This window comes from Perca fluviatilis, chromosome 21 (genome assembly GCF_010015445.1).
Source record: "Perca fluviatilis chromosome 21, GENO_Pfluv_1.0, whole genome shotgun sequence".
Classification (NCBI taxonomy): Eukaryota; Metazoa; Chordata; class Actinopteri; order Perciformes; family Percidae; genus Perca; species Perca fluviatilis.
Window position 1 is genome coordinate 12,792,527 of NC_053132.1, and position 12,349 is coordinate 12,804,875.

A 12,349-nucleotide genomic window follows, 5' to 3' on the forward strand; every position below is an offset into this window, starting at 1 on the left:
GTTGTTTTCTGGAAGATGTGACATGTCTGTCTGAATACTCCCAGCCAGAGCAGCGGACAGGGGAACAAATTGATTTTGTTGCTCAAATGATAAATTACTGCTGAGCATGATGATAAAGTAGAGGAAATTGGAATCTGTCAGTCCGATTGAATCACGGGTTGAAAGTTAAATCAGAAATCATTACAGTGGTAATTTTTAAATTACTGTCCTGTTGTGAAATTGCAATAATGTGATTTATAAACAAAAACTTAATCAAACAGTTCATAAACTATGAAAACACGGTTATTTTTTCACCTCGATACACTCATTTCGATATCTAAAATCTATAAATGTGTTGTCTGCATTGTTTGACGTTAGTGTTAAGAAAGTAGGTAAATAAACAGTGGTGGTTAATGACGGAGGAATTGCAATAGCCAATTTTCACTAATTTTGGACATTTCAAAGCTTAATTGATTAATCAAAAAAGAATCAGCAGATTAATTGTTTTCTTATGTGTGCAGGTGGTGCTAAATACCTCAAGGGAACAACTTTTAACAGCAAAATAAATACATTCACTTGTTTAACCTCCAAACAGACGAGGATGTTTTAAAAAAGATACATAAAAACAGTTATCTGATTTCACCGCCAAACACAGGTTTTCACTGGCAGTTTGTTTTCCTCTCGCGTCCTCAAATTGCACACTTTGGGGAACATGGGCTCCGTGATACTGCTGCTATCTATTTCAGAGAGCGTATTTTTTTCCTTCACTGTGGGGAAGCCAGTTTGCTGTCAGCCTCTCCACTCAGTGATTCGTACAGGGGTTTGGTGGAAACTATGAACTCTCCTCTCGTGGCAGGAGCACTTCCTCAAACTGTAAGCGTCAATAAATCAAAATAATCTGGAAGACAACCCTCTCTGTACTGCTGCTGCACTGGCTATGCAGCTGTTTCTGTCTGTCACTGTGTTCTTTCCAGGGTTAATTGTCTCTATTAATATGTTTTCAGTGCTCTGGGGCGTCGCTTAATAACAACAGCAGCATAACCAAAAGCTGTGATTTTGAAATGGAAGCGAGTCTTTGCCAGTTCGCATGCGCTGTCACATTCAGTTTAGCTGCAGATGTGCAGATCATGTTGTTTCCAGACGTGAATACAGAGGATGATTGTATCTGAAGAAAGCTGTATTCTCAGGACACTGCGAGTCCTGTACGTCTCTGTTTTCCTCGAACTGAGCCGAGCTTTTACTGGAGTGTAAATGTTGGAGGATCATTCTCACCCAGGGGACGAGGATAGGGGGGAGTGAGGGGTCTCTTGGCCACTAGTTTAGGTTTGATTGGTGGGTTTTGGCCGGAGTAAGGGGAACATCTGTGGTGTGGCAGTGCCAAGCTCTCTATGTGACAGCCACACTGGTGGGACCAATTGTTCTGAGTGAAAAGAACAGTAATCACTTCAAGCCCGAGTGTTGGTGGTGTGTTTTTTTCCCCCTCCCCTCTACATATTCTCTCTCCTCCCCCTTTCCATCCTTGGTGCGCTGATTGCGTGTGTTGTCTAGCTTCCAGACTCATCTAAATTTAGCATCTGTGGATGTGTGTTTCTCCAGGAGACTTTATCCACGAGTAGAATTTACATACTCAGCAATCCCACCACGTCTCGTCCTAGTCTCCCAAAACAAAGACACATAGGTAGAGTGGGGAACAGCCTCGGACAGAGCATAAAACAAACAAGACTGGTTTCATCCGGCCCCTTGTCAAACACCAGCTTTGTAAATTGATATGAAAGCTGCCTTATCAAATCCTGACCTCTACTGCCCCCTAAAGAACAAACAAGCAAAAAGCACTGCGATGTAGTGACTTTACTGCTGTCACTTCCTCTTCTCCTTTTCTCCCTGACAGTGAAATCAAAGCACGCAGACTTGTTAAGAAGGCAGCCATTCACTTTAAGCTGACAAACCTCTCTATTTACCTCTGATGCCATGGAGTGGGAGTCCATTTGTTCGTGGTTTGTACAAGTGCACTGCAAAGGCTTGTGCGCATTATCTCTCCAAAGGTAAAAGATTAGTGCCGAGTGGAGGTAGTGTGTCTGCTCTTCTATGTATAAAGTGAGTCATATTAAGGTTTTAAAGCTTTCAGAGAAGAATGACTGATAGGGAGTCCAGTTGGGCGACCCAGAGTGGCCCATTTTTGCAGTTTATTTTGCTGCTACACAGCACGACAGACAACAGGGTTAGTGAGCGGGCTGCTGGCTCCAGTTGGGGAATGAATGCCATAAAGGGGGTACCTGTAGGTCAAGGAGTCTGTTGTCAGATAAAGTCACAGTACAGCTCAGGGCCGGCTGGTGAAATAAGGGCTTCCTCTGCTATGCATGCAGGGAGATTTATTGCACACATTGGCAAGGCAGTGCTACAGAAACCTGGGGAGAGTGAAGCAGCAGCATGACTCTAATGGGGATATACCCCTTTAGCCCTGTGCATTAATACTTTAAACCTACAACACAAGTAATCTAAAGTGTAATAAGATAAATTTTGGGAAATTGGTCGTAAAAATGCTGCCAATGTGAGTGCTTTTAATTATTCATTATGTTTATGGCGTGGCTGTTGTAGTGACAAGGGAATTTCTCTCTCACAATCCATCTGTCAATTTTCCACCTTTTATCCAAGGTTCAGGGAGGCAGCAAACTAAGTCCAATCATATCCTCCACATGTGTTTCTACATCCTTCCGATGTAGATATAATCATAAGTCATTTAGTTTATTTTTAAAAGTAGGTGTAAAAACCTTTTATTAAAGGAAACCGAATGTTTGGAGATTAGCAAATGCATTTTGTATTTAAATTGTAGTTTATGTCGATAAGTATTCGTGTTTAATACCTAATGACTAAATTGCCAATGCACAACTTTTAATAAAGCAGACCAGGACTAATATGTATTCAGTATGTATCCACTGCCTTAACATCTTGATATAGTATATTGATCCATTTTACTCACCAATAAATCAATAAATGGGTAACTTGATATAAAAAAATCTCTATTCTGCTTTGTACTGATCCTTGAATGTTCTTGGACTCTAACATATTCCCCTATCTTTCCCTATATTTTCCCTTCCAGCACTTACAAAATCCAGCAAATTTCCAAACAGCAGCAACCGAGTTGCTGGACTGGTGTGGTGACCCCCGAGCCTTCCAGCGCCCCTTCGAGCAAAGCCTGATGGGATGCCTAACGGTAAGTCGTCACTCATGACCTGGTTTTGCAGTCTCATACTTGGAGGTTCAAGGACAATGAAAAGGCAGCTAAAACAAATGCTGCATTGGCTCTTTCCATTTCTCCCTCAGGGTTACGAGGGAACTAATGTTTAGCTGCCTGATCTTCACTGAGGTCACTGAAAAATAAAAAGTATTTCATCTTGTAGAAACTACTAAGATTCAGTCACCTTTCAGTGACTTCAGTTACAGTTTGTACTGTGGCTCATGAGATCGGCACACTGAAACACGAAAAGGAAAACGTCCTCAAACCACAAAGCAATCAGTGCTTATCAGAAAATACAGTTACAAAGCCCTTAATTCCCTTACTTCAATGTCTAGGGGCTTTTGATTAATTCAATTATTAGTATCCCATGGCATTTGGGAAAAACTCTTGACTGTTTTGAGACGTATACTGTAAACAAAGAATGATTTGGCCAAAATGCATCCGAGTAATCACAATCTTACACTAAACTGTCAAAAGATGTAAATATTCACTTGTTGCCTAAAGAATCCTTTACTCTTTCTCATGTTCAATGTACATTTAAAGGGAATACTCCACCAAAAATCTCATATCTGTCTCACTTACCCTCTGAAGCCCTAAAACAGGGGTGTCAAACTCAACTTCACTAAGGAATCACATCAAGGGCCAGACACGTAAGGTTTATTGACATGCTTTGATTTAAGAGAAAAAGTCAAATATCTTTGACTGTATTATTGCATGTCTCAGAGAGCTTTCTCACTTACGTTGGGTCCACATAAAACCCCCCAAAAGTCAGAAAAAAGTTCCTTAGCAATCGTAGAATTTAGCAAATCAAGCAAAACAATAATGTTTTTTACATGTTTCACAGCCTGAATATGCAAACTCTCTCTCTCTCTCTCTCTCTCTCTCTCTCTCATTTTCCTGATGCCTTTTTTGAAGCTTTTGACTCTAAGTGTCAAAGTCGACAAATCTGCCTCGTAATTACAGTTTAAAAAACAGTTTCCTGTCTTTCTGGTTTGGCGCACAACTATTTTGTATGCGGGCCGGTTCAAAGTTTGCGATTCTAAAAGGTGGCACTGAAAAGTTTGCTGCTTTCTCTATGGAGGACAGAATCTTGGAATTACAGCAGTTACAATGGATTCCAAAATGTCCATAAAAACTTCTTAAACCATTCCTAATTAAGTACTTCAAACCTACAGGGAGTGAATATTTGATATTTTTTTTCATGGATTTTTAGGAATATTTCTTCAATAAAAAAAAACTCTTCTGGTGGCCAGGATAGCTCAGTTGGTAGAGCAGGCTCACATACGTAGAGGTTTATACATCAACACGGAAGGTCCAGGGTTCGAGTCCGACCTGTGAGTCCTGCGTGTCTTCCCCCTTTCTCTCCCGCCCTTTCATAGCTGTCCTATCCATTAAAGGTGAAAATGCCTCCAAAAAAAGTAAATAAAAAAAACTCTTCTGAATTATACTGTATAAATGCAGACAGGAGAGTTACCAAATGAAGAGATGTCTGTCTGTCTTCTGGAAATTTTGGGCCAAGAGCCAGAACAGAGTTAGGTAGAACAATGGATGGACTGAGGATGTGTCACTCACCTGTCACCTTGGGCCATTCTGTGCTTTAACTTGCTCATTTCCATACCGCCTCCAGCAGTAGATAAGAGATACATATAGCTCCTGTTGGGTGCAATTTGTAACCCCGCCGAGCCAGCATGGCTACAGCGAGCGAAAGAACCCGAGAGATTTGTACTTGAGCACCATAGTGAAACCGCTCTGACACATCCCTCCATTTAAGTGATTGTGTTACTGCTTTAATGTGCTGCAGCAGGTGCCTTTTCCTCCATTTTGCCAATTCAGTTTGTTTCCTGCCGTGAAAATCTCAAGGCTTTTCCTTTTAGTTTATGGGTTGTATAGACCTTAGCCTGAACCACACTGCGAGGGAGCACAGACAGTCTGATGTGATTGTGAAATTACTCAGACTGTAATGGTAAACACTTCACCCTGTTGCCTGCATTTTTTGTATCTCACTGCTGCCTCAGTGTTGGCATGTGGCGATGTCAGACAGGTGGCTACACCCCAAAAAAAAAAAACGGTTTGTACATTACAAACAAATTTGCTATGTACCGTACAGTCTGCCAACGGGGTAAGCAAAAAATGACTTTCTTAGAAAATACCCGAAAGATCGGGCAACTATTAAACATATCCAACCTTAAAAACATTTCAAGGAAAAGGGTGCTTAAAAAACAAGATTATTTATCTTTGAAATCATCCTAATGTGGAAGACAATCCACCACCAACACTCCACTGACTTTACAATTTAAGTGCTGAAATTAGAACTACTTGTTGTAACTTCTTACACTAAAATTACCATTTAGCAAATTGTCCCTCACAAGCTTAGACTCTAATTAGACAGCCTATACTCGTATATCTTCTTCTTAATGGAGGATTCCTATAAATAAAGGCCAGATATACATACTCTGTTTTGGTGTCACGTCAAGACTATACTTACAGGAGATAATGATATGGTGCAGGGAGCAGTGTTCAGCTGTGCTACCTCAGGGCTTGTCTTGAACTTCTATGAAAACCAGGCAGGGAGAAGAAGTCTCTAGTGAGGCATGTTGGTCCACACAGGCCTTAGTATGTCCTAAAGGTCTTAACGTCTTGAGCGGGTCTCTTTGAGCTGATAATGGCAATGGTAAATCAAAGCAACATGTGCCACATAAGGGTGATTTACATCACCTCCTGTGGCATGTGGATGTTTCTCTTAATGTTTCCTCTCAGTGGGCATCGCAGCACCGGAGGCCACATTTCGTCCACCGACTCATATGGAACTGATAAACTTGTAGTGACTTTATCCTTTAAGTTGAACTAGAGGATGCTGCCAAACTTCATTCTTCTGTGACAGCCAGAATCTGGGAAAATGTCGGGACAAAATATTCCTTTTGATGAATGAATAGTCCTTTGATGAGTTTATACTGCTCCCATTTCAGAGCAGTATAATCACTTCGGTCATGAGATTATGTTTCCATTCCTGTTTATTTGTCTTTTGTATTAATTCTTGTTAGTTAGCAGGATATCTCCAAAACGTATTAAATTAAATTTGATGGCATTTTGTTACTATTTTTTCATCAACTTCTGCATACAAATGAACCTATATATATATATATATATATATATATATTATATATATATATATATATATATATATATATATATATATAGTGTATATATAGCACTTTCTACTTGTCTCTTCTGTTAAGCTGAGAATTGAATAGAATAGGAGGATAAAAAATATCAATTGAGTTACTAAACACTCCAAAAACCTAAATATTTTTTCTGTCTGTTCATTTATCCACAAATCAAAAATGCATTAATTGACGTCTTGTCTGTATTTTTTATCTATATGTGGCCTTACAGTATGATACAGTAGTATTTACGTGATGTCAGATGTGTGAGTTTTTCCCAAGAAATAACATACAGTATCTATCTTTTAAGAAAATGCTTTATCTTAAGTCCCCGTATCATTTAGTTATTTCCTCAGTAGGAATGAACCTCACACAATAATGGAATAGAATATGTGACATTATCCTGACTGAGTGCTGCATGCTGTCCTTGTGTTCAGGTGGTCAGCCGCGTAGCAGCACAGCAGGGCTACGACTTGGACCTGGGCTACCGGCTCCTGGCCGTGTGCGCTGCCAACAGGGACAAGTTCACTCCAAAATCAGCAGGTAAGACCAGAGTTTTCTCAACCGCCGTCTCAGGCCATCTGGCCATGCTGGCCTGTTTGAGCTCAAAGTTCCTGCCTGCATTCTTGGCAGCGTTTCATGATACCCACCCATTTCTACTAGACTGTTTAAGATCCTGATACTCCAGAAAAGCACTCTTAACCTAATTGTGTTGGAGAGCAAGTATCGGAATATTGCAAAGACTAAAAGGGGAAAAAAAATGATGATCTTAGATTATTTTATGGCTCTCTGCTTAATACAGTAAATAGTCCAACCATCTTTTTCTTTTGTTTTCCACAAAAATAGTAACGCAAAATACCTTTCCCTTTGCCCTCTAATATCTGCATAAACTTTGAATTCTTCATTTTGGATCTCACTTCCAAACTTTTTCACAACATAGAGAACTACAGCTACAGTTTCTTCTCTGGAGATTTAAGACAAAGTGCGTACAGCAGAAAACGCCATTTCTCATACGCGACAAAAAAACGACTTTATCAGTGACAATGAGTTCCTGTTTTCACACAGCACCGTCATCTTGATACAGTGATGGATTATTGGGACAGATGTATACTGCTAAATGTTGTTATCAAGCTGGCGAAAAAAAAGCATGCTGAAGCACGACGGGAATGAAGATGTATCGGCTGTCAGCAGCTCGGAAGATAACAGGAATATTTTGTGCTCCTTTACACTTTTTGATTTGTGGGTTCCACCTGTCTTGGGTTATGAGGAAAGTGGGGTTGTGCAGTTGCTTCTGTGTGCTCGGCCTCTCCGCTGAGCCATCTTAAGTCTACTAGGACATGAAAGTCAGAGTCACATATTGTTTGAATTTTCACTTGTATTTGGCTTTTCTGATTTACGGCGTCCATGGTTTTATATGTGGTAATATGAGGCTTCAAATCACGCAATGTCACTCTTATGTCAACCACAAGAGGGGAATCATTCTCTGCAATTAACTTATACTGCCAAATGTTGTAATTCTACTTGATGCTAAATCAAATCTCAGGCCCTACTTGATGGGCTTAGATAAGATTGCCAATTGATTCTCTGACTGAATAATTCCCTGCAACAGTAGTCATTTGGAAACCAGCAAGTACTCCAGTCTAGGCAGCATCCCAAAGTGCATTTCATGGACAATTATATACCTGTATGCATGGATATTTTGAGAGGCCTGTAGAAAGAGAGAGGGAGAGAGAGAGAGAGAGAGAGAGAGAGAGAGAGAGAGAGAGAGAGAGAGAGAGAGAGAGAGAGTCAATGGAAACCACTAAGGAGCCATTCTCCTACAAAGCTCCCACAAGCTCTTTGGAGTGGAGGCCTCAGTTGAGGAGGTTGTTAAAGCGGAGAGAAAGCCCTCTCTGGCAGCCAAGGGAGAAGGCTCTTAAACGACACTCCCACAGGGCCCCAGGGGCTGGACCCACTCCCCAATGTCCTGCGGGGGCCGTTGCCGAGTGACGGGGGAAGGGAGTGATTCACATGAAGGGGCCAGGATGGCGGCAGCAGGTCAGCCATCCAGCAGGAGATACAGAGGAGTTAGTGTCTGCCGTTCACTGAGGAACAAATCTGAGAAGCTAGATCAAGTCTGTGTAGAGAGGACATAACATGAGGTGAATTTGATGTTTAATTGAATACAGCGTCCTGTGCGTAATGTTCTTGTAGCAGTTATTTGTTTAGCTAAATCTGACAGTTTTTCTGGATGTGATACAATTTATTTTAGATTTTTTTTTTTCATTAACACGACAGTCTGCCATTTGTTGCATAACAAGCTTTTTTTGTTGTTCTGGATACAGACAGCTTGAAACTGTTCCACCTTATGTTTGTTGCTTATCTCTGCTCACAAAGGGGCTTGTGTAGCCTAAAGCCTGGGAGCTCCCTCAAAATGAATAAGCAGAAAACAGTGTGCAGGGAGCAGGGAGCATTTGAAGCCAAATCTTTACTCTCATAACTACTGGCCTGCACAGTCACATCTTGTAATCTGCTCTGAAAATCTATGTTCAAAGTGGACAGGAGGGGGCAAGATCTCTGGTAGTTACGAGTGGGGCTATCTGCCACAGAGGACGTTAGGTCAATAGCTGAGCTAACAAGCTAATAAGTAAATCAGATTTGGTGTCCCGTTTTAACCAGGCCTACCTTGTCTTGGCTCTGACACGCGGCGTGGTCGAGCTATTACATTGCTGTTATGTCATCTAAATTCCTCTCCAGAACATGGGAGAACATTGAGGGGGAAACTGCGCTGAGGAGAGGGCAGAACTGATTTCAACAGTAGGAAATCAATGTTCACAGTAAACTTAAAGCTGAAACAGGTTGTAGCTTTGACAAATGTATTCATCATGTAATGCCTCCAACAGTTTAAGACATTAGTTTGTTAATTTACTTTGTAAGAAAAAGCTTAGAAGGGCAAAAAGTAGGCCTTGATCCTAATAACACCAACAACATGTATCTTCTCGCCTGAGGAAAACTTCATTATAACCTCCTATTGATTTTATAAGTCAGCATATCTACCTGAATTATAGCAAAGTGAGCAGTTTAGAGGTTTAGATGTTGACTCTACACACGGTGTGATTTAGTGAAATGTGCTCTTTAATAGATGTACTCAGGGGGATTGGCCAGTTGTAGTCCTTTTGCCTTTTTGCAAGCGGCCCACAATGCTGGGGGAGGGGCGTCTGTCTGCTCATAGTGACCTCTTTGTGAATGAGATTAGCCTGCTCTATTAATCTGTGATTACTTGGACTGTCTTACCGCAGGGTGAAGCATTGCACGTGGAGCGAGTGGCAACATCAAAGCAGGGAGATCACTCGCTCGGTGTGGATAAACTCATCAGAGCCTCCCCTCTTCTCTCTCTCTCTCTCTCTCTCTCTCTCTCCATCACAGGGTACATTACAAGCCCTCTTAGGCCTCTTTCATTAGTGTCACACCCCTCCTGCAGGATGGTTCAGTCTGGTTCGAGAGCGTTTACAAAACGCTTAATCACGAATTTTCCTCCAAGAGGGTCAGAGTGGCACATTCCCAATCGTTTGCGCCTCAGCAAGCTCTTGGAATTCCTCAGCTTTAAAGGAGTGAAAGGAGGCACCAACTAAAAAGAGAGGGGGAGCAGTTCATTCTCTCGTGTAACAAACGCCTGGTAAATCAGCTATTCAGCAGATAATTAGTTTGGCTCTGTCAGGCTGGTTTGTCTCTACACTCATTCACACCTTGCAGGGCTGTTTTCAAGTTTGATCAAAAGACATTGTGGGTTTTAGTTAACAGTGTCAGCATGATAAAATAAAACATCTTAGCAGAAGTTTTTATAGTTCATTTCATCTTGTTTAGCTGGTTTGATTGTTGGAGTTTCTACGGTGGGACTTGTACTGGTAGTGTATGAGGGGATGCTGTGCATGTTTGTATATCAACCTTAGGCAGTGTGAGCAACTGCTTAATACTCATACAAAAACCTCGACATCTATAATATTCATCATAACAGCCAAGTAAAGTCCACTTTATATGTGTAAAATCACAAGTTTGTCTTAAAATATGTACAACCTGCAGACGTGCCACAGGTGCTGTATGTATGTGCAGAGTAGACAAAGGTAGTAGGAACAGAAATACAATGTGGAGAAAACAGAATTAGAAAGTACAAAACACATAAAATTAAGTAAATATTAAGTGCATTACAGCCTACACATCTAAGAGTTTTAGGCAAAGTATAATCGTGTTTGAAGTGAAGAATAAATGGAAAGAAGAACATTATTGTCATGCTAGTAATCTTATTTCAAGATATAAACGTTTTTTTAAATGGAAATTAAAAAACAGGAAAGATGCAGCAATTCTCACTGATTTCAAAGAAACACGGTCAGGATTAAGATGCACATTTTTCAAGCTTTTTTTTAACTTTATACTCGTGGTTGAATTCTTTAGTTTGCTTGAGTCCAAATTTAACGTAAATTTTCTTTAAACTGTAGTTTGAAGTGCTGACTGTACGGCGTTCCAGTGCTGAAGATGCGGAGGTCAGACGTGTTGTCATTGAGCTGTGGAAAAGTCTCTGATTGTACACACAATACAGAGGTCAGATACACCCAGGCCAGAAGGGCTGTAATTTCTCTTCCCAGAGCTTTCCACACCATTTTTTTAAATTTTTTTTTACTTTCTGTCCTTCTAACCACCCGGTGTGCTTCAACATATAGTTTAGCTGTGGCTTTTCCTAAATAGAGAATTACACATTGTTGGTGGCCCATATTGACTGTCAGCGGCAGTTGAGAAATAAACAACCTTTAGTAAATCAGATTTAAATGCACATTTAAGACTTTATTTTCGATGTATGGAAGCTTTATTTCAGATGGCGATGAGGCAGCCAACGTTCCTCAAGTGGTGTCTGCTGTTATTTTAGTCCAAGAACTGAAACCCAGTCTAAGGATAAGTGTTCACTCACCCCATCTACTGTACAAACACCTCGTACATTATAATCATTAGAGGTCCGTATTATTATTTACAAGATAAAGTCCACCACAAAAACAGATTTTCTAAATCCGATGAGTTGATTCATTAATGCTTGATCTTATCTATCAAACATAGATTTATTTTCTAGATATGAGTTACTTTCTTAAACCTCTCGAACTCTTCTTAAATTCCCCCTAAATGTTCTTTCAATTTAGATAATATTTTGTTTACTACACGTTACTTTATTCAAACCCAAGAGGCCTGAAGAATACAGTTACATGGATTTGAAAAAAGCTTGGCTGCACCAGTTTGTAAAGACGTTCCTGTGTCAGAGTTTACGAGGTTAAAGGCTTATTATATACGATATGAGTGTCACAGAAGCTACAAATCTACACTCTGTCTACTTTGGGCCATCAGTGTGTTTTACACTATATGATCACTGTATGTGAAGTCTTCCAGCCAGCTATGATGGATGTGTTAACTTGAGGTAGGGGTTCCGGGCTGTACGTCACCTGCTGTGCACTTAGCTGATAGTAAATACCACTAGAGCAAATACAGACGGGAGAGACCAGAGATAAGAGCTGTAGAGCTTGTCTATCCTTCTCTGTAGTTGTCGCAGTTATTATGTCTGTGGCAGCAGGAGGTGATTGGTAGCATCTTCAGCCACTCCATATGGCTCTGTTATTTGCAGTGCTGCAAAATCAGATGTTTGCATATTAGAATGAATTTACATTGTATCTCTGTGTATCTAATTAAATGCCTATTATTGTATTTAAGCCACAGATCAGTTTACACCTGAATCAACTTGCTGTTGATGAGTGTATTTTTTATTTGCAGATGACAATAGATGCTCCAGTCTGCCTCAGGTGGTCTGTCTACCCACAGTTTACATGTATTATATGTGTGTAATTATTTATCCAAAAGCTCACTATGGTTCATGTGTGCTGAAAGACAAATGTGGTCTAATTGGCCCCTCCCTCTCTGATTCCAACGCTCTGTGAATCAGGAAGCCACAATACCCAGCCTG

The 12,349-nt window shown here is 40.6% G+C and overlaps 1 protein-coding gene across 1 annotated transcript in view; it reads left to right on the forward strand.

Annotated features, from left to right (window-relative positions):
- Nucleotides 1-12,349, forward strand: part of LOC120551603 (zinc finger MIZ domain-containing protein 1-like) — a 106,775-nt gene that overhangs the window by 71,692 nt on the left and 22,734 nt on the right. Inside the window, exons 4-5 of the mRNA XM_039789091.1 lie at nucleotides 3,077-3,190; nucleotides 6,813-6,918. Of these exons, the coding sequence (XP_039645025.1) occupies nucleotides 3,077-3,190; nucleotides 6,813-6,918 (220 nt within the window). The remainder of the gene's footprint in view (nucleotides 1-3,076; nucleotides 3,191-6,812; nucleotides 6,919-12,349) is intronic.